This window comes from Hevea brasiliensis, chromosome 5 (assembly GCF_030052815.1).
Source record: "Hevea brasiliensis isolate MT/VB/25A 57/8 chromosome 5, ASM3005281v1, whole genome shotgun sequence".
NCBI lineage: Eukaryota > Viridiplantae > Streptophyta > Magnoliopsida > Malpighiales > Euphorbiaceae > Hevea > Hevea brasiliensis.
Genome location: NC_079497.1, coordinates 9,429,249 through 9,447,315, shown reverse-complemented (window position 1 = coordinate 9,447,315; position 18,067 = coordinate 9,429,249). Strand labels below are relative to the sequence as shown.

The 18,067-nt window shown below is 38.4% G+C and overlaps 1 protein-coding gene and 1 non-coding gene across 3 annotated transcripts; both read left to right on the top strand.

Moving 5' to 3' along the window:
- The first annotated feature begins 5,780 nt into the window (after nucleotides 1–5,780).
- Nucleotides 5,781–12,355, top strand: LOC110644410 (uncharacterized). 2 transcript variants are annotated; one of them, XM_058146898.1, is made up of 8 exons: nucleotides 5,781–6,200; nucleotides 7,131–7,307; nucleotides 7,431–7,775; nucleotides 9,489–10,179; nucleotides 10,279–10,379; nucleotides 11,624–11,713; nucleotides 11,820–11,947; nucleotides 12,080–12,355. In XM_058146898.1, the coding sequence occupies exons 2-8, from the start codon at nucleotides 7,164–7,166 to the stop codon at nucleotides 12,222–12,224; spliced, it is 1,644 nt and encodes a 547-aa protein (XP_058002881.1). In that variant the 5' UTR covers nucleotides 5,781–6,200; nucleotides 7,131–7,163; the 3' UTR covers nucleotides 12,225–12,355. The 2 variants fall into 2 exon arrangements, with proteins under 2 accessions (XP_058002881.1, XP_058002882.1); XM_058146899.1 differs by lacking the exon at nucleotides 5,781–6,200 and adding an exon at nucleotides 6,209–6,786.
- A 16-nt stretch (nucleotides 12,356–12,371) lies between these two features.
- On the top strand, nucleotides 12,372–17,828 carry LOC110644428 (uncharacterized). The gene is made up of 13 exons (XR_009148817.1): nucleotides 12,372–12,419; nucleotides 12,653–12,747; nucleotides 13,373–13,462; nucleotides 14,356–14,505; nucleotides 14,596–14,714; nucleotides 15,034–15,165; nucleotides 15,271–15,353; nucleotides 15,438–15,546; nucleotides 15,938–16,621; nucleotides 16,772–16,871; nucleotides 17,044–17,087; nucleotides 17,235–17,313; nucleotides 17,631–17,828. It is a non-coding gene; the product is annotated as an uncharacterized LOC110644428 (transcript).
- Nucleotides 17,829–18,067: the final 239 nt, after the last annotated feature.

Genomic DNA, 18,067 nt, shown 5'->3' with positions numbered 1-18,067 from the left:
CTGGTCAACTTAGTTAGGGAGCCGCTATTCGGAGAAATCTTGTACAAAACGCTTTGTAGCGGCTAAACCCGAAAACCGCACCTCGGTGGTATTGTAGGCCTAAGCCAATCAGTTACAGCTTCAATTTTCTTGGGATCCACTTGAATACCGTCTCTAGAAACCACGTGTCCCAAGAATGAGATGCTTTCTAGCCAAAATTCACATTTCGAAAATTTGGCGTATAGCTGGTGCTCCCTCAAAGTCTGCAACACCATCCTCAAGTGCCACACGTGTTCTTCCTCGGTCCGAGAGTACACCAAAATGTCATCTATGAATACGATGACAAAACGGTCCAAAAATGGCTTGAACACCCTGTTCATCAAGTCCATGAAGGCTGCTGGTGCATTAGTGAGTCCAAAAGACATCACCAAGAACCCATAATGACCATATCTTGTCACGAAAGCCGTTTTGGACACTTCCTCATTCTGATTCTCAATCGATGGTAGCGACCGCAGTCTATCTTGAAAAGAATCTAGCTCCTTGGGTGATCAAACAAATCATCGATCCGAGGAAGTGGATACTTGTTCTTCACGATCACCTTGTTCGGTATGCGTAGTCGATACACAACCTCAATGACCCATCCTTCTTTCTCACAAATAAAACAGGAGCACCCCAGGGTGAAGTGCTCGGACGTATGAAACCCTTGTCCAAAAGCTCCTGTAGTTGCTCCTTCAACTCTTTCAATTCTGCTGGTGCCATCCTGTAAGGTGGCATTGATATGGGCTTTGTACCCGAAATAACATCAATGCAGAACTCTATTCCCCTCTCTGGTGGCAACCCTGGAAGCTCTTCAGGGAAGACATCCATAAATTCTCTGACAACAGGAACATTTTCCATGCTGACACCTTCTACAGATGTATCTCTCACTAATGCCAAATACCCTTGGCATCCACGCCTCAACATTTTTCTAGCACTAATTGCTGACACCAAATTATATGGAGCCACGCTCCTGTCACCATCAAAACTAAACTCTTCCACACCAGGTATGTGGAAATACACCTTTGTTCTGCGGTCTAAGGTGGCATAATGAGTTGCCAACCACCCATCCCGGGATTACATCGAAATCCATTCTTGGTAGAGGAACCAAGTCTGCCGGGAGGATCTTTCCATCCACTACCACCGGGCTACTGGAAATACCATGTCTACTTCTATGTTGTCACTAAGTGGGGTAGCTCTTGACAAAGGGCACTCTAAAGTTGTAGGGTTTCTACCCAACCTCATGGCAAACACAGGAGACAAATGAGTGCGTAGCACCGGATCTATCAAAACACGAGCCTCATAAGAATGACTGGAAGAATACCTGCCACAACTGCATTTGAAGCTTGAGCATCCTGGTGGGTCAGGGTGAAAACTCGAGCTTATCCCCTACCTTGAGTGGCGTAACTCGACATCGACTTCTACCTCTGACCGCCTCCAATTCCACGTCCCTTGTCCTCGGCCTGGCCACTGCCATGTTGGAAGCACCGGATACAATTGTCGAGGAACATTTGCAATGTAACCCTGTGACCCCATCCGTGGCTCATCAAAACGGGCGATCTCTAGCAAAGTGGCGGTTGGCCACACTCAAGCATACTCGACCCCATCAAACAAGGTCTGAATGTCCTCTTCACACTGTGCACACGGTGCAAAGAGGATCTGAACGAGCGAATCGCTTGCCTCGAATCGTTACCACCGCTGGATCCGTACTCAGTGCGAACCCTCGGGATTTGTGTCTAAAACCACTCCTCTTATTTCTGCTTCTTCCACTGTACGTAGTTTGGCCACCACTATCCATAGTACCCATGTGGGGAACACCTGAAGAACCCTCTCGCCTGCTTTTCTTTGCTCTTCCGCTGTCATCCACAGCATAGCTAACCTCAATCTGTTTGGCTCGATCCACCACCACATCAAAAGACTGATCAGACATCATGGCCAGGTTTGCATACCTCCTGTCAAGCCCCTTTAGGAATCTTTTCACCTTCATCTTTTCTGTAGCTACTGCTGCAGGGGCATATCTGCTCAATTCCAGAAATTCTGTAGCATATTCATCTACAGACCTGCCATTCTGTCTTAAGGCCTCAAAGGCCCACTGTTTCTGATCTCTGAAGCTTTCTGGCACAAACCGATTGATGAAAAGTTCCACAAACTGAGCCCATGTCAAACCCTCCATCCGGGGTAACACGTAGTCATTCATCCATTGCCTAGGCATGGGCCCCATGACGTGCTGCATACACTCTATCAATCTTCTATCAGTCAACTGTAATTCTGTTCCTGCCTGTCTGCAGGAATCCAAAAACCGATATGCGTCGTCTGACACATCATAAGTACCGGGCACCAACTTCTTGAAGTTTATGATCTGTTTGTAAGATTCCTCTCTTGGTGCGGTGGACTGCTGCTGCTGTGGAGGATGGACCATATACTGAGCCATCATGTCGATGGTTCTCTGAACCTAGAGTAGCCGCCATGGGGTCCATGGGACCTGTGCCATAAAGGACTGCTCTGTCTTGGGTTGTTGCTCCTCTACTTGAGCGACTCAGGCCTCCTACCCCGCCTCCTGGGCGGGCGCCTCATCTGTCCGACACCTCGTCGGGCACATCTGTTACAGTGCGATGTGACTCTCCTGCTTCTACGCATTTTCCTGAAATTCAGCAGCATTAGCCCACAAAATTCAAAACTGCACATTATACAGCTCTATAGACTCATATTTATACATAACATATGGAGCAGAAACTAGAAGCAAAGATGACAATGCAAGACGAATGTGGACCCTATATTTCCGCATGTGACTCCTATTAGACTCTTCCCAACACTTTAGACAACATTCCCTTAGAACTGAGCCTAAGCTGCGATACCACATTTGTCATGACCCAACGTCAGGCCGGACCAAGACTAGGACACAGGCGACCCTAAAGCCCCGAGGCCCGTAGTAAGCCTTAACTATTCATTAACCCAACTCTAAGGCCCATTTGGGCCCAATTTCAAGAAAATAAGCGGACAGAGTCCGCCATAAAATGGACTTTCCAACGGGAGTTTTTGACTCACCCGACCTGTAAACACAATAAATACTCAATTGGGGAGCTCAGCTCACCCTCCACATACTCATCAACATAAAATAAATGGGAGCTCAGCTCCCTCATCCAATCCATCAACATGCATAACATATTTAAGTTTACAGGTCCAACATGATAAAAATATTACAGACCAACTTCAAATAAATACCGCTAACACATGCGGAAATTCTAGGAGTAATTAAAATTACACAATATTGATAAACAACTGCGAGGTAGAAAAGGAGTTAACCTAACAAAATATCCTCCTGTGGCTCAGAAAATTTTTGAACAGAGTGAGCGTTCGACTCAGAGAGTAAAATATCAATCTTAACTATAATCTCTATAAGCTGTCTAGTACTAATGCAACTGTGGAGTGAAATGCAACATACACAACATTTTCACATCATAACATCAAAAAGGTAATTTGGAGCACTCACGCACCCTGTAACATCATTCATAATATATGGGCCGATCCCTATCTGACTCTCTTAAATCCAACTGGTGCAGTGAAGAACTCATTTCGGACTTCCACTTAAATACCAAATTGGGGTCTGAAGAACTCAAGCGTGTCTACCAGAAGGACCGGTCCCAAGAACTCAAGCCGTGTCTACCCGTCCTATCCATAGTCCACACCACATCACACGCACGCCAACGCACGCACACTGCTCCAAATTACCACAACAACACTCATGGCACATTAACAGTTATCAATGCAACATAATTCGTGCCTAGAGTTTAACTACATAAATATATGCATATAAGTGATGCATGGGCATACTGAACATATAATAATATCGAAATTACAGTTAAAATTAATATTTTACTCACAGACTTGACGACAAATTACTGTGGCGGCTGGGCGGAGGAAGAAGGCTGTCCCGGCTCACCTGACAATTACATTACATCTATTTAATAAATTTGACTCAATACAATAAAGAAAAATATCAAGTACGTCCTAAGTCGTGCCGAAAATCGTGAGTCTCCCTATACCTAGGACCTACCCGACTGCAAAGGGCTAAAAACGCACTTCTATATTCACAATCCATATATCACAGTTCAATCATATCACACGACCCCTCCCAGGCCCATCAAATCGATCATCAATCACAATACGCAAAATTTCAATTTAGTCCTTATTATTGATCATTTTTGCAAAACTGCCCAAACAAGCTCTAAAAATTATAAAACTTTGCCCATGTCCTTAGCAATATTACGAAGCTATTGCAAAAAGAATCATAATTTTCTAAGCTACCACGAATCTTTTATGGATTTTTAATGCTATTTAAGCACTAGAAAATTACGTTAAACAAGGTTCGGGTTTACCTTTGCGATTCCGACTTCGGAACGCAGCGCTGGACGTCGACAATGGGGCTAGCCAAAACCTCGGCCTAATTCGGAGACTTTTCCGTGCAGTGCATGCGGCGAAATTTGCGAACTTGGTCAATCGTCGAATTTAGTGAATCGAGGATACCTACACGAAGCCCATAACACGGGGGTTAGTACATAAATTTTTCAGAATTTTCTAAGCTCATTTGGTGCTCGAAAATACACTGCAAAGTTCTGTGGGACCCACCGAAAAACGGTGTCGGAAAAATTCGAAATTTATGTCGTTGCGAAACTCTCGACGAATGGAGCGTGCTGGTGGCCTCGGTTTCCTCGTGGGATTCACGGTTTTCGAGAAATTTAGCCCAAAAGTCGAAATGGGCTAAAATCTTCCCGAGCAAAAATCGGACAATCCGCTCGATGGATTTCGGCGTTCTTGGTGTCTATGGAAAGCTCTCGCCGAGTAGATAGTTTTGGACACAAGACCCGGTCCAATCGGTGACCGGATCGGCCGGATTTGGCCGAGGAAGGCGAGGGACTTTCGCGCGTTTTCGGCCGTTGCTCAGCTGGGGCCAGGGAGGCGCAGGGGAGGACGAGGGAGGCGGTTGGCGTGGGAGGGGAGGAGAGAGAAAAGAGAGAGAGAAGGGGAGAGCGTCGCGCGCGGGAGGAAGAGGAAGAAAAAGAGAAGAGACCGGTCCGATTCGACCGGTCCGATCCGGTCCGGTTCGATTCGGTCGGTTCGATTCGAAATACAAAATTTTAAATTTTTACTCTGCCTCGGGACCGAAAACAAGGTCCAAAAATTCCGAAAAAATTTCCGAAAACTCAAAAAAATACGTAGACTCCAAATATATTTTTAGTTTTGCCACGTGGTCTTTAAATTAATTTTTAAAAATCATCAAAGTTTATATTTTCGGAAAATCGAACCCGATTTTTAAAATCCGAAAAATCTCAAAAAAATTCCTAAAATTCAAATAAAATTAAAATACCAAAAATACTCATAAATAATAAAATTTGGGGTGTTACATTAAGTTTCAGTATAATAAAATTTTTATTTTTATCTAGATTATAATTTTTAAAATATTATATTTTAAAATATAAAGATTAATTAATTATAGTAATTAAAATAAAAAAATTAAATAATAATTTGATAATATTAGCTAATAAAAAATTAAATAATTTAATAAAAATAGAATGTATAAATTAAGTTAGTGTACAGAGCAAAAAATTAGTTTTGTGAAAATATAAGACTAAATAAAAATTTATTTTTTTTCATATTTTATTTAAATTTATTTTTTCAGAGGATGAGAGTAAAGAGAGAAAACAATAGCCTGGACTGATAATAATTGGCCGAGTTACTGAACAATCATGATGCAGGGCACGTGGAATGCTAGGCTACGCGCTCACCTTCCTGCGTTCGCGAACGGAGCAAGGCCAAAGGTTTGGACTTTGGAAGATATTGACCCAAACGAAGGAAGCTGCATCACCCTACAGCGAGAGGAGATAGAGTACGAAAGTGGTGACACAGCAAGAGCACGGGCGACTGGTGGATTTTTAGATGTAGAAAGAAAGATGATGATGAATCTTGCAGCAAGTCCTTCGCGCCACTCCCTTCCTCTACCCCTCATCATTTCATCCAAGACCCACCACCTCCTCCTTTCTCTGTCCAATCACGCTTTCCCACCTGGCTAATTTTCTTACCCGTACCCGTTAACCCAAACCCTATAACTGCCGACATTGTCTATTTCTTGATGGTTGTTTTTATAGGGTGATTTAGGGATTTCAGGGTTTTCATTACCACCCAGAAAGGTAACATGCTTGTTCTTTGTTTCTGTTTAATTTATTTTTTGTTTTTTGTGAGGAATTGTTATGTGGGTATTTCATTTGGGTTGTTTATTTTGCGAGGATTTTTCATGTGGATATTTCGATTTGATTATTTTCGGTTTGGTATCAAATTTTCTGGCTTTTGATTGAGGATGGTTCTTAGAGGACTACTTTTTTGGTTTTTTGGTTGATTTTTGATCCTGTGGATCTAGTTTCCTGTTGTTCTGTGTGGGTTGATGTTCTCTGGGATGAATCTATTCTTGATTTATTGCTGTTTGAATTTAGTGTTGTCAAGCTGGTCTTTATGCTTCAATTTGGCAATTTTGTGAATTTTCCATTTCTTTTAATAATTCAGTATTATTAATATTAGGTTTTTAGATGCCTTTGCAATAGTCTTGAAAGGAACTATGAGGATGATTGTTTTTGCTTACGCTTAATAAGAGAGTGCCAAATTTGGTTGCTCATAGAATCGATAACTAGGAAGCAAGCGGAGAGTAGAAGTATGTGACTTACTTATACTGGCCTAAGTTGATGTGGATTTCCAGATTTAGGAAACAGATTTCAGCAAATCGTAAGATTTGATAATCATCTATTCTTTTTCTTTTAGTTATTTCTGCAATTGTATCAATTATGAAATGGGTCATGTACTGTTTTGTTTATTTTGTTGTTGCTGAACAACTAATGTGAACTAAAATAAAAATTCTGTTCAGTGATTATCACATTGATGCTGAATTGAACTCTTGCTTTTTTTTTGTCTATTTTTTTTTTCTCCTGGTCTGCTCCCCTATAGAGGGGCATGAGTTGTTTAATGTAGTTTCATAAGTAATAAGATGTTATGCAATTGACTTTAGTTACTTTGTCTGTATTTGTTTTTCTTTACTTACTGATCTCCCATTCTTTGGCAAATAACACCAGCACTAGGCATTTGCTTCAACCTCTTTGACCATTATGGAGGGTTTTGGGTTTAGTGATGCAAGCAGTGCTGTGAGGAAGAGGAGGAGTACTACATCTCGTCGTCCTCGGAATGACTCACAGTTGCCTTCTGATTACCATGATATCTCATCCTTATCATCCACGCCACCTTCAGACAGTGTAAGAAAAGTGTTGAGATATACAATAGTGATTATGGTTCATTTCCTCCAAGAAAGAAGTTAGTTTGATTTATGCAGCTCAAGAGCTTCATCTACTAACATTGTGGACTCTGAATCTGCCCAGAATATAATGAAGCCTGAAGATGGAGGATTTGGAGAATCTGATGAGGCTTCTAACAATGGTTCTTTTCGAGGAAGTAATGAGCAGAGGCACAGCGGAGTTGATTCTAGAAGATGCAGTGAAGGTGTTCTGGCCCCAGCTAATTGGAAAAGCACAAGCAGCTTGGGGCAGAGTAGAGTTGTTTCAGACGGAGTAGGAAATGACAATAAAGTGAAAAAGGTCAAGCTTAAGGTTGGTGGCGTCATACGCACTATTAATGCCAAGTCTGCATCTGATGGTGCATCTGCTGTTGGGTCTTCTTCTACCAGATCCTCCCGCTTCCCAGATCCCCAACAGAAGTCAATTGAGGTACTTCCCATTCAATATTTGCTGAATCTAGTATCTGTTTCCTCTATTCAGTATTATGTTTTGACAGCCATATCCATAGTGTTGCAAAGTAGACTAGATGAACAAATTAAAGAGGAGGGCATTGCTGCATGCAGCAACTATTCTTGCGACATGCCAATTAACGAATGTTTCAGAATTTTAAGCTTGTGAATCTTTATATGATTATGTGCAAAGAATAAGAGATTGTAAATTTTGCTTCTTATTCCCTGTAATTTTAATCAGTCAAACTCAATGAAACAAAAGTGCTTAAGAGTTTCTGAATTGTTTGAAATTTCTTTGCTTATCTAATATGTCTTTTAAAGTTGTGGGAGAGAGTTGTAAAACATCGACTATGTTATGACACTTCTATCTCTCCCAATCAATTTGGCTTCATGCCTAATCGTTCAACTATGAAAGTGATCATTAGAAGCTTGATGGAAAAATATAGAGATGTGAAGATTGATGTACACATGATTTCCATTGATTTAGAGAAGGCTAATGATAGTGTTCCAAGAGATGTCTTATGGAGAGTATTAGAACAAAAGAGGGTATCTATTAAGTACATACAAGTGTTGAAAGATATGTATGAAAGAGCAACTACTATTGTGCGCACAGTGGGAGGAGACACGAGATTTTTCTATCTTATTCGGATTACACCAAAGTTCAGTTGTAAGCTCTTATCTTTTTACATTAGTTCTAGATGAATTGACTAAATATATGCAAGAGAGTATCCCTTAGTGCATGATGTTTGCGGATGATATAATTCTGATAGATGAGACGTGAGAAGGAGTCAATAGAATGCTATAGCTTTGGAGAAGTACTCTAGAGTCAAAGGACTTTAAATTAAGTAGAACGAAAACAAAATACATGCATTGCAAGTTCAGCCAAGGTCGAACCGGTGATAGGGAAGGAGTTAGTTTGGATGGAGTGGTATTGCCCTAAAGTAATCACTTATCTTTGCTCAATCCTTTAAGTAGATGGGGGATGTGAGGAGGATGTTAGTTATAGGATTAAAGCTGGATGGTTGAAGTGGAGACGTGCCACGGAAATTTTATGTGATCGCAAAATTCCCAATAAGATGAAAGGAAAATTTTACCGTACAACCATACGGCCGGCCATGTTATATGGTAGTGAGTGTTGGGCAATGAATGAGTCATATGTATCTAAGATAAGAGTTGCGGAGATGAGAATGTTAAGGTAGATGAGTGGCCATACTAGACTAGATAAAGTCCGTAATGAGAGTATTAGAGAAAAGTTAAGTGTGGTGCCAATTGAGGATAAGTTGAGAGAAGGGAGATTGAGGTGGTTTAGTCATGTGAAGCATATACATACGGAGACTCCATTTAGACAAGTAGAGCGCATTGGGTTAGATGATAGAAAGAAAAGAAGAGGTAGACCTAAACTGACTTGGAGGAGAGTAGTACAACATGATCTAGAAGCATTTTATATTTCCGAGGATTTAACCCAAAATCGTTTAGAGTGGAGAAAAAGAATCCATAAAGCCGACCCCAATAAATTTTTGAAATAAAGGCTTAGTTGAGTTGAGTTGAGTATCTAATGTCTTTTAGGAATCTTTTCTCATTGTTTTCTCTTCCTTTTTGTTCACTTAACAACATTCTGCTGTATCTGGCTTCTAATTTCTGCATTATTATTTGGGCAATGCTTGTAGCACAGTTTTTTTTTTAATTGTTGCAGGATTTGGAGGATAATCGTTCCTTTGCTTCAGATAAGGGGAGTGGTTTGCGAGGAGTCCCATGGAAGGATTTCTCTAGAAGTAGTTTAACTGTTGGGAAAGCAGATGGTTTGAGGGGTAGGATGCCTGAAGAAAATCTCTCTTCGAAACAAACAGATAAGTATGAGCCAGTTCGTAAGAGCAAACGGGTCCCAAAGAAACGCTTATTGGATGGAGTGCTTGATGATGAAGATGAAGATGAAGATGATGATGAGATTCGATACCTTGAAAAGGTCAAAACATCTAAGATCACTGCTGATTATGGTGCAGAATATGAAGACGAACAGGAAGAAAGAAGTAGGAAACAGCGGAAGATATCAAAGGTATTGAAAAGAAATGTTGGTGGTCTATATGATGCAGATGTTGGAGATCATAGCTCATCTAGATTTGGCAAGGAGATTAAGAAGAGTAAATCAGGGAGAGTATCTGATGATACTGACTATGTGGAAGAGGAAGAGCCAGGGTCTGATGGTGAGCCAACAACAAAGAGGAAGAAACCGAGAAAAGAATTAGTTGATTTAATGGAAGATTCTAAGAAAGAAATGACAGTTACCACACGTCAACGTGCACTTCAAACTGGCAAAGATGGCTCCTCCAGTTTTGGTGCTAGTTTAATCGAGTTCCCAAATGGGTTGCCTCCAGCTCCTCCTAAAAGTGTGTGAATGATTTTTTTTTTTTTTTTTTTTTTTGTGACACTTCTATTGAACATTTGTTGAACTTCATAGACATGTAAATTTTCAATTTCTTTGCCAGAGCAAAAAGAGAAACTCACTGAAGTGGAGCAGCAATTGAAGAGAGCTGAGGCTCTTCAAAGACGTAGGATGCAAGTGGAAAGGGCAGCTAGGGAATCAGAGGTTTGCGCTGTTTTTTGTGTGTGTGTGTTTGAACACTGGGTTTATGTCTCTGTAATTTCTTTTTGGGGAATTACTATTTAATGCCTATATATTGCCATTATTCACTAGTCGGTCTCTCTAGTTTGAAAATTAGAATAGTTGGTTCTTGTATTTTAATTCCTTTAAATCATAAGTTCTTTCTATTCATTTTAGTGTCATTTTACAGTTAATGCTTAGTAAGAAGACTTCATTACCCTTGCAATCAAATCAAATTTACCAAATTCCAAATCCAGCAGCTCTCTTCTCCTTTCCTTTTCTTTCTCACTCTGATTGTCACTCTCCTCCTTAGTTCATCATCCTCGCCCCAAAAATCTGAAATCAAAATAAAGATAAGCTAAACAACTAAACCCAGTCAATAGGAATCAGAATAAACAACAAATCCACAACAAACCCAAAATGAAAAAGAGAATTATTAGAGAAAAACAATTATGAACTCCCAATTGAATTATATGATCCTTTAGGCATCTTAGAACACAAAGAGTGCATGGGAAAATTTGATATTTTCATAAATTCTCAATTGAAAACACACACAAAAGGAACAACAGAACCAAGATTATTATTATCATCATTGCACCTAAGTACCTTAAAATCACAAATTGTGGGAAATCAAGAGTGAATCCCTCTCCATCTTACCCAATTTCTCTGCAGCCAAATAGAACCAAACTAGCAAAAAAGAAAAGGGGAAATTCAAATGAAAACACAACCTTGTAGAAAGGACCAATGTGTTGTTCGTTGCCGTAAGTTCTGATTCTTCTGAAGTTTCTCATGACTGTTTCTTTGATGAAAAGCCTTGTGGCTCTTAAAGACCCTAAAGCTCCCCCTAAGTTGAACTAGGTAGCCATGACTGTATGAGAGTTAGGAGAAGGAAATAGAGACTATGAGAGAGTTGGTGAAATGCGAGGGAAGGCCTGTGGCTGCAAGACAAGGAGCATGTAGGTGGGGCAAAGTAGGTTTTATGAGAGTCTCTCATTAGACCTACTTTTTCCATTGACTAGCGATAAAATGGCGCTAAAATGGATGAAAGGATCTTATGGTTTAATGGAATTAAACTATGGGAACAAATTAATTCAATTTTCAAAATAGAGGAATTAACTAGTGAATAACAGCGTACCTAGACTACATACATAGTAATTGTCCATTTCTTTTTTTTTCCTCATAAATTGCACACTTGTGGAGCCATTATTAACTTTGACGTAAAATCTTAGGCGGAGGCAATCAGAAAAATACTTGGCCAAGATTCCAGTAGGAAGAAGCGAGAAGATAAAATGAAGAAACGGCAAGAAGAATTAGCTCAGGTAACGAATAATTTTCTTCTGTCATTACTCTCCCTTTATTGTAGGTCTTCATTATGATGATGCATGTCTTCATGTAAAAATTTTGATGCATTTGAATCATGTGCAGGAGAAGGCTGCAAATGCCATGATTCTTACATCAGACCATGTTAGATGGGTCATGGGTCCTTCAGGAACAGTCGTAACATTCCCCAATGAGATAGGCTTGCCAAGTATATTTGACCCCAAGCCTTGCAGGTATAAATTTTTGGTTTTCCTGCAGATGCTCTCTGCAGTCTGCACTAGGACTTGTTCTATATTTGCTCCATTAATGTTTTGTTTTGGTAGTGGTGATGCGTGAGGATTATGTTTTCCTTGTGGAAATTTCAGGTACCCTCCTCCCCGAGAGAAATGTGCAGGTCCATCCTGTACAAATCCTTACAAGTACAGGGATTCAAAGTCGAAGCTTCCACTGTGTAGTCTCCAATGCTACAAGGCAATACATGACAAGATGAGGACTGTTTCTGCCTGTTAAGATAATGGAGTTCAAACTGCTTCTATCACCTTAGTAGATGTAGGCAAATCTTGTACCATTGTATTGTATGTATTCTATCTCTATAATAAGATTGTGCTTTTGATGGTTTATAGAATTGCCATCTTGATCAATCTCGGTACTTTGCAGCTGTAAGGTGTTGAGATACTCGAATTGCATATGAACTCAATTTCAATGGTATTTCAAATTTCTTCTAAAAAAAATTAGTTATTATATCATTTTTTAGCAACAATAAAATTTTGCTAAAATTTATTGTATAAAATTTTAAAAAAAAATTAATGAAAAGGTTGCCACGGTTCCATGCTAGACGATTCTTTCTTACTGACTATGAATCCAACACATGCTACTTAATCGTCAAAAGCTATAAAAATCGAAATAAAACTCCTCACGCGGGTTACCTTGTGTTCCAGAAACATCTAAAAGCCACGAGCTTACCGGCAGCTGTGATAGCCACTCTCTCACCATGGCCAGGGTTCCGAGCATGCATGGACGTGGTCAAGCTCTGGTACGTTAATTTCGTTTAGTTTCATTTTGCTTTACGCTCTGTTAGGTTGCTGTTGAAAGAGCAAAATAGGAAAGGAAAATGAAATGTTTCTTATTTGACGAGGATAAATTCTTACACTTGGTTTCTCATGGTTTCATAATGGATGGTACTGGGAGAAAGGTGGTTTTGAATTGCAAAGTAATGATTCTTTAACAATGATTTAACTTTAGATTTTCAAACCATCAAATCGGTAGTTTTAAATTATTTAAAATTTTTGTATTTTAATTTTCTACTTACACAATTTATAAAATTTCAGTTGTACCTTATTTTTTTATTTAGAAAAGTTCCTTATTCCTCATTTTCAGTCTCTCCCTTGGATAAAAAAATTTTTACTCTCTCTTTCACATATACCAATCCTCCATCCTCTCTCACACCACTACTCTTTATATATTTAGTAATTTTCATATTTAGTATATCGTACCATACTATTTAACCGAACGTGTTAACAATAAAAAAAACCATGTAGCACTCAATCCAAACAAAGGGTTAATTTTTGAATGAATGAGCTATTGTATTAGCATTTGCTTATTTAAGTTCTCATAGGCTTAATGATGTCGTCTAATGCTCTTGGTTACCTGTTTTCCAGGATTTCCAGGGTTGTTTGAATGACTTGCAGGATTGGGAGATTTCTCTGAAGGACAGAGATAAAAAGATGAAGCCACAGCCTTCTAACAAGGTAAAATTCACCTTTTTTGAACCTCAAAATTTCGATGCTTGCCACTGCCTGAAAAATTGGAAAGTACTAGTTTTTATCAGAAATCTAAAATCATTTTTCATTCAAAGTTTATCATTTGAGTGGGATCCAATTGTAGTAACTTTGTTTTAGTTTCTTTTTGATATTGGATATTGGGTGGATATCTAAAAGTGTGTATGCCTGTGTGTTTATCAAAAATCCAAAATCCTATTCATTCAAAGTTGATCATTAGAGTGGAATCCATTTGTAGTAACTTTGTTTTAGTTTTCATTTTGATAATGGTGGACATGTTTGAGTGGAATCCATTTGTAGTAACTTTGTTGTTGGTTTTTTTTTTTTTTTGATATTGGGTGGACATCTGAAAGTTTTTAACCTGTTTGGTCACATGAGGAAGGGGGATTTGAACTTAAGAGCCCTCTTAGGAGCAAAGGTGTGGCTACCAATTATAACATGCCTAACCATAAATGTTGAAACACAAACATTGCTGGTTCATAACCTGTATTGTAAGCATCATAGGAATTAATCTTTTGCTTTTAGAATGAGTTTAGTGGTTTGTTGATTGTATCTTTGAGTTGAGAAATGAACAGGCGCTCATGCTACAACGAAAATGTTATCACAACACCTGTTCTTTGACCCTTCTCCAGTAAGAGGAAATTTGGACGATTGCAATCAGCATCTTAATGGTTTTGGAACTGTTAGCGAAGATAATAAATTTTTATAGGCTGTAGAAAAGCAATAATATTTACAGGCTCTTAATTTCATATGAAACCGTGGCATGCACATAATATTGCGTGTATTTGCATAGAGGCTTTATGTGTATCAAGCAGATGATGTGTGAGAGTTTGACTGATATTTTTAGGTTGTCACCTTCTCAGAAGATTTGTGAGAATAGAAGATCAGCAATTGATTCTGCAGGAGGTAGTTCGGGACAATATAATTGAAGGAACTTTGATGCTATTGATCATATATCAAATAGTTTCATGACTAAAGAAAGTGCTGTGGATGCTACTTCAGAGAAAGAGTTGGTAGGAATTTTCTAAGTGATTTCATTGTTTGTGCTTAATTAGTAATTCTTGGTGGTGGTAAGTATTGAATTTTTCTCTTTACTGGGTAAGGATTACTTTACACAGAAGAAGTTTAAGGAAGCTATTGAATGCTATTCGAGAAGCATAGCCTTGTCACCCACAGCAGTGGCCTATGCAAATAGGGCAATGGCTTATCTTAAAATCAGAAAGTAAGTTTTCCATAGTGCACACCTTATTTGAGAAGCCAATGTATGCTTAATGCTTTATATCTCTAATTGCTTATGCGAAGTGCTAAACTCTCAACTGCGTTAGCTGATAACCAGTATTAATTATCCTGAAATGTGTCTAGTCCATAGCTGATAACCAGCTTTAATTATCCTGAAATGTGTCTAGTCATGTTATAGGTTCTCTACTTCTAATTGATGTTCTAACTTCTAATGATACGAAATTCTTCTTTTACTCTCTTTTAATAATAATAATAATAATAATAATAATAATAATAATAATAATAATAATATTGCTTATTAGATTTCAAGAAGCCGAGGATAACTGTACAGAGGCTTTGAACCTGGATGATCGCTACATAAAGGCATGCTCACGCCTAGCAACTGCTAGAAAGGAATTGGGAAGAATTAAAGGGTCCATTGAGGATATGTTAATGTCATAATCCAAATCATATCTTTGTGTGCTCGATAGTGTAAATATTCTTTCTTATATATTTAATGATTTTGATCTTTCTAATATAAAAAATGTAGCTAACTGCAGATTCTGAGTTTGCCTTCTGGTTGGAACCTAATAACCAGTAAATCAAGAAACAGTATGCTGAGGTTAAATCATTGTATAAGAAGGTAAGTATTTTACCTTTATGTTACTATGATTTTTTGCTTTCTTTAATTTTGTTCTTTCTAAGTGGTTGGTGCTAATTTTTCCAGGAGATTTGCTAGAAGGTATCTGGGGCAGTAAGAAGCTCTGAGCAGAAAACACAGAGAGGAGGAAAGTTGGATAAAAAAATTAATGGGCATATGGTCAATTCTGTCTCAGGTGACACTCAAAGAACAGGTGTATGTACAGGTCAAAAAGACAAGAATAAGTTAGCAGTAATAAGTGATTGATCTGTGTTTTAGACTGCTAACTAGCTTGTCAGTGAGGATCTGCTGACAAGTAAATAAGAAAATTCTGAAATTTTGTTTTTGATGGGTGATATTGTGAGATTTGAATTTGAAGTTCCCAAAACCTCTCTTTTCTTTTGCGACCTTGAAAGTTTTCAAACATTATCCTTCATGTTTTAACTTTTGTGTGTATTCTGTGGCATATTGGTGCATCGACATGTTTGTCAGGATGTACTATTTTACAACTATTTTTCCTCTTGTTTCTGGGATATGCCATGAATTGCCCTTTTTAGCAAAGTTTAATTTTTGAATTCTGTTGGCAGGAGAGTGCTGGAGAGGTTATCCCAAAGAAATCCATATCAGTGGAGGAAATAAAAAATAAAGGGTCAAGAGCTGGAAGCAGAACTGAAATCAATTCTTATCCCGATGCTACTTCAAGTTCTCGTATGGAGAGTGTCCAGGTGCAGCATGGGATCCTTGCTTAAATATTTATATACATATATTTTTTTTTCTGAGAGGGGTACAAGCTTTTGTCTTGAATAGCTAATAAGATGGTTATCAGTAAGTGTTTTTTCTCGAGTAGGTCCTGCAAACATAGACATCCGTCCATTGTGGTGCTTTTTCTTTTTAGTGCTTATTATAGAAAAAAAAATTCAGAAAATGGTTGTGTTTGTAGTCATTGCAAGTATTTTTCACTTTATGTTCTTTTTGGATTGGGAGTAATCAATTTTGATAGGATAACAAATGGGGATAAGGACAAGGGAAAGAGTATGCTTACCTGAAATCAATTGATTTGTGCACACACACTTTATCAGTTAAGCTTTTGTAGAGATATTATAGAATTGGAAAGCAAGAGCTGAAGACGTCAGCACAAGTGCTTCTCATGCAGCTTCTCGTGCTATGGCTGAAGCTGCAAAAACATCACCCCTCTAAATTCAGCTTATCAATTTGAGGTTGCTTGGCTAGGCTTTTCCAGTGATCGTGCATTGCAGACTCGCCTCTTGAAGGTCTGTTGTTGTGATTTAATTTTAAAGGTGCATGTTTCAAATAATCCAATTATAATATAATGTTATAGCTTGTCAAGAATTTTTATATTTTTAATTCTTTTGGATAAAAGGACAATCAACAATACAAAATCTGGCCCCTTCTTTTGACAGACATCCTGCAGCTGACAAGCACAGTCATTGCATGATCTTGGCCTGACTATACTTATATTTTGGATGGTTTCCAGAGGGCAGAGGCTGAAGTGATCAAAAGGTATATTTTCTAACTGTGCTTTGTTTTTTATGATAGCCTGGATAATGTGTGTAAATACAGTGGCATTTCATTGTATATCAAAATCCTTGACAACTTTCTTCCCATGCTCTTTCCTGATACAAGTTGGTTTATTAACTTTGCTGACTTGGCTTTCCTTTTCTTGCAACGTCAGGCCACATCTCCAAGTGCATTACCACAGATATCCAAAAATGCGTTGTATGCCCCCATGCTAATTGATATCATTAAGTGTGTTGCCACTTTTTTCATTTAAGTAGATTTTCCTGTTGTTGATGTTGGGATAAATGGGCATTCTGTTTAAGCTTGTTGAAGTCTGAATTCTCTTTGGTTTTAATCCTTTGGCAGGGATTATATGAATTTGGCTGTCAAGCATGTAGGAAATTCGACATGCTTATCATGTATCTTTCAGCTGCAGATAAGGGTGGTATGTCTTATTATATGCTGACAGAAAATTATTTCTTAACCTTCTGTTTGGCTTTCTAACATGAACTTGCTTATTTAGTGTTTACAACTTTACATAGCTTCGTGGTGTATGTGGGAGTGCACTTTGAGATGGCATTTTTTTGTGTTTCCATTTCTCCACAGATCCTTGTCAATATTTTCTGTCCATTTATTTGTGTCCATGCACTTTCCATGCATACATGCACAGTTAGCTCAATATTGGGGATTAGTTGTATATTTGTGCCTTTTAAGTTCAGCATTGGATATTGAAGCATCCTGATTTGATTACCTTCTGAGCAGATATTGTCAAGATATGGGATGAAGTATTTTGTAGCGAAGCGACACCAATTGAGCATGCAGAGATTCTTGATGACCTTTGATCAAAATACTGCTTAAAGTGATGATAGGTGTATATAGAAATATTTTGTCACACCTTACCATTCTGTAAGACATAACATGATCCCATAGTATACTTAATGAATTACCGAACTTCGCCTACTGATAACCCATTAAATACACTACAAGGTATTTTTAAAAAGTTTTATCATCTTTTGAAGGTGGGGAGCATTTTTAATAGGTATTAAAACTTTTAATTGGAGTTTAAAAGCTAGGTACAATTTTTGACCATTTTTATTTTTTAGCAAATTTTATAAAAATTTCGGCAGAGTGTCATCTATGATTGAGAAAAATCAAAAATTTTAAAACCTTCAAAAAGCACTTTCAATGATTTTCAATCA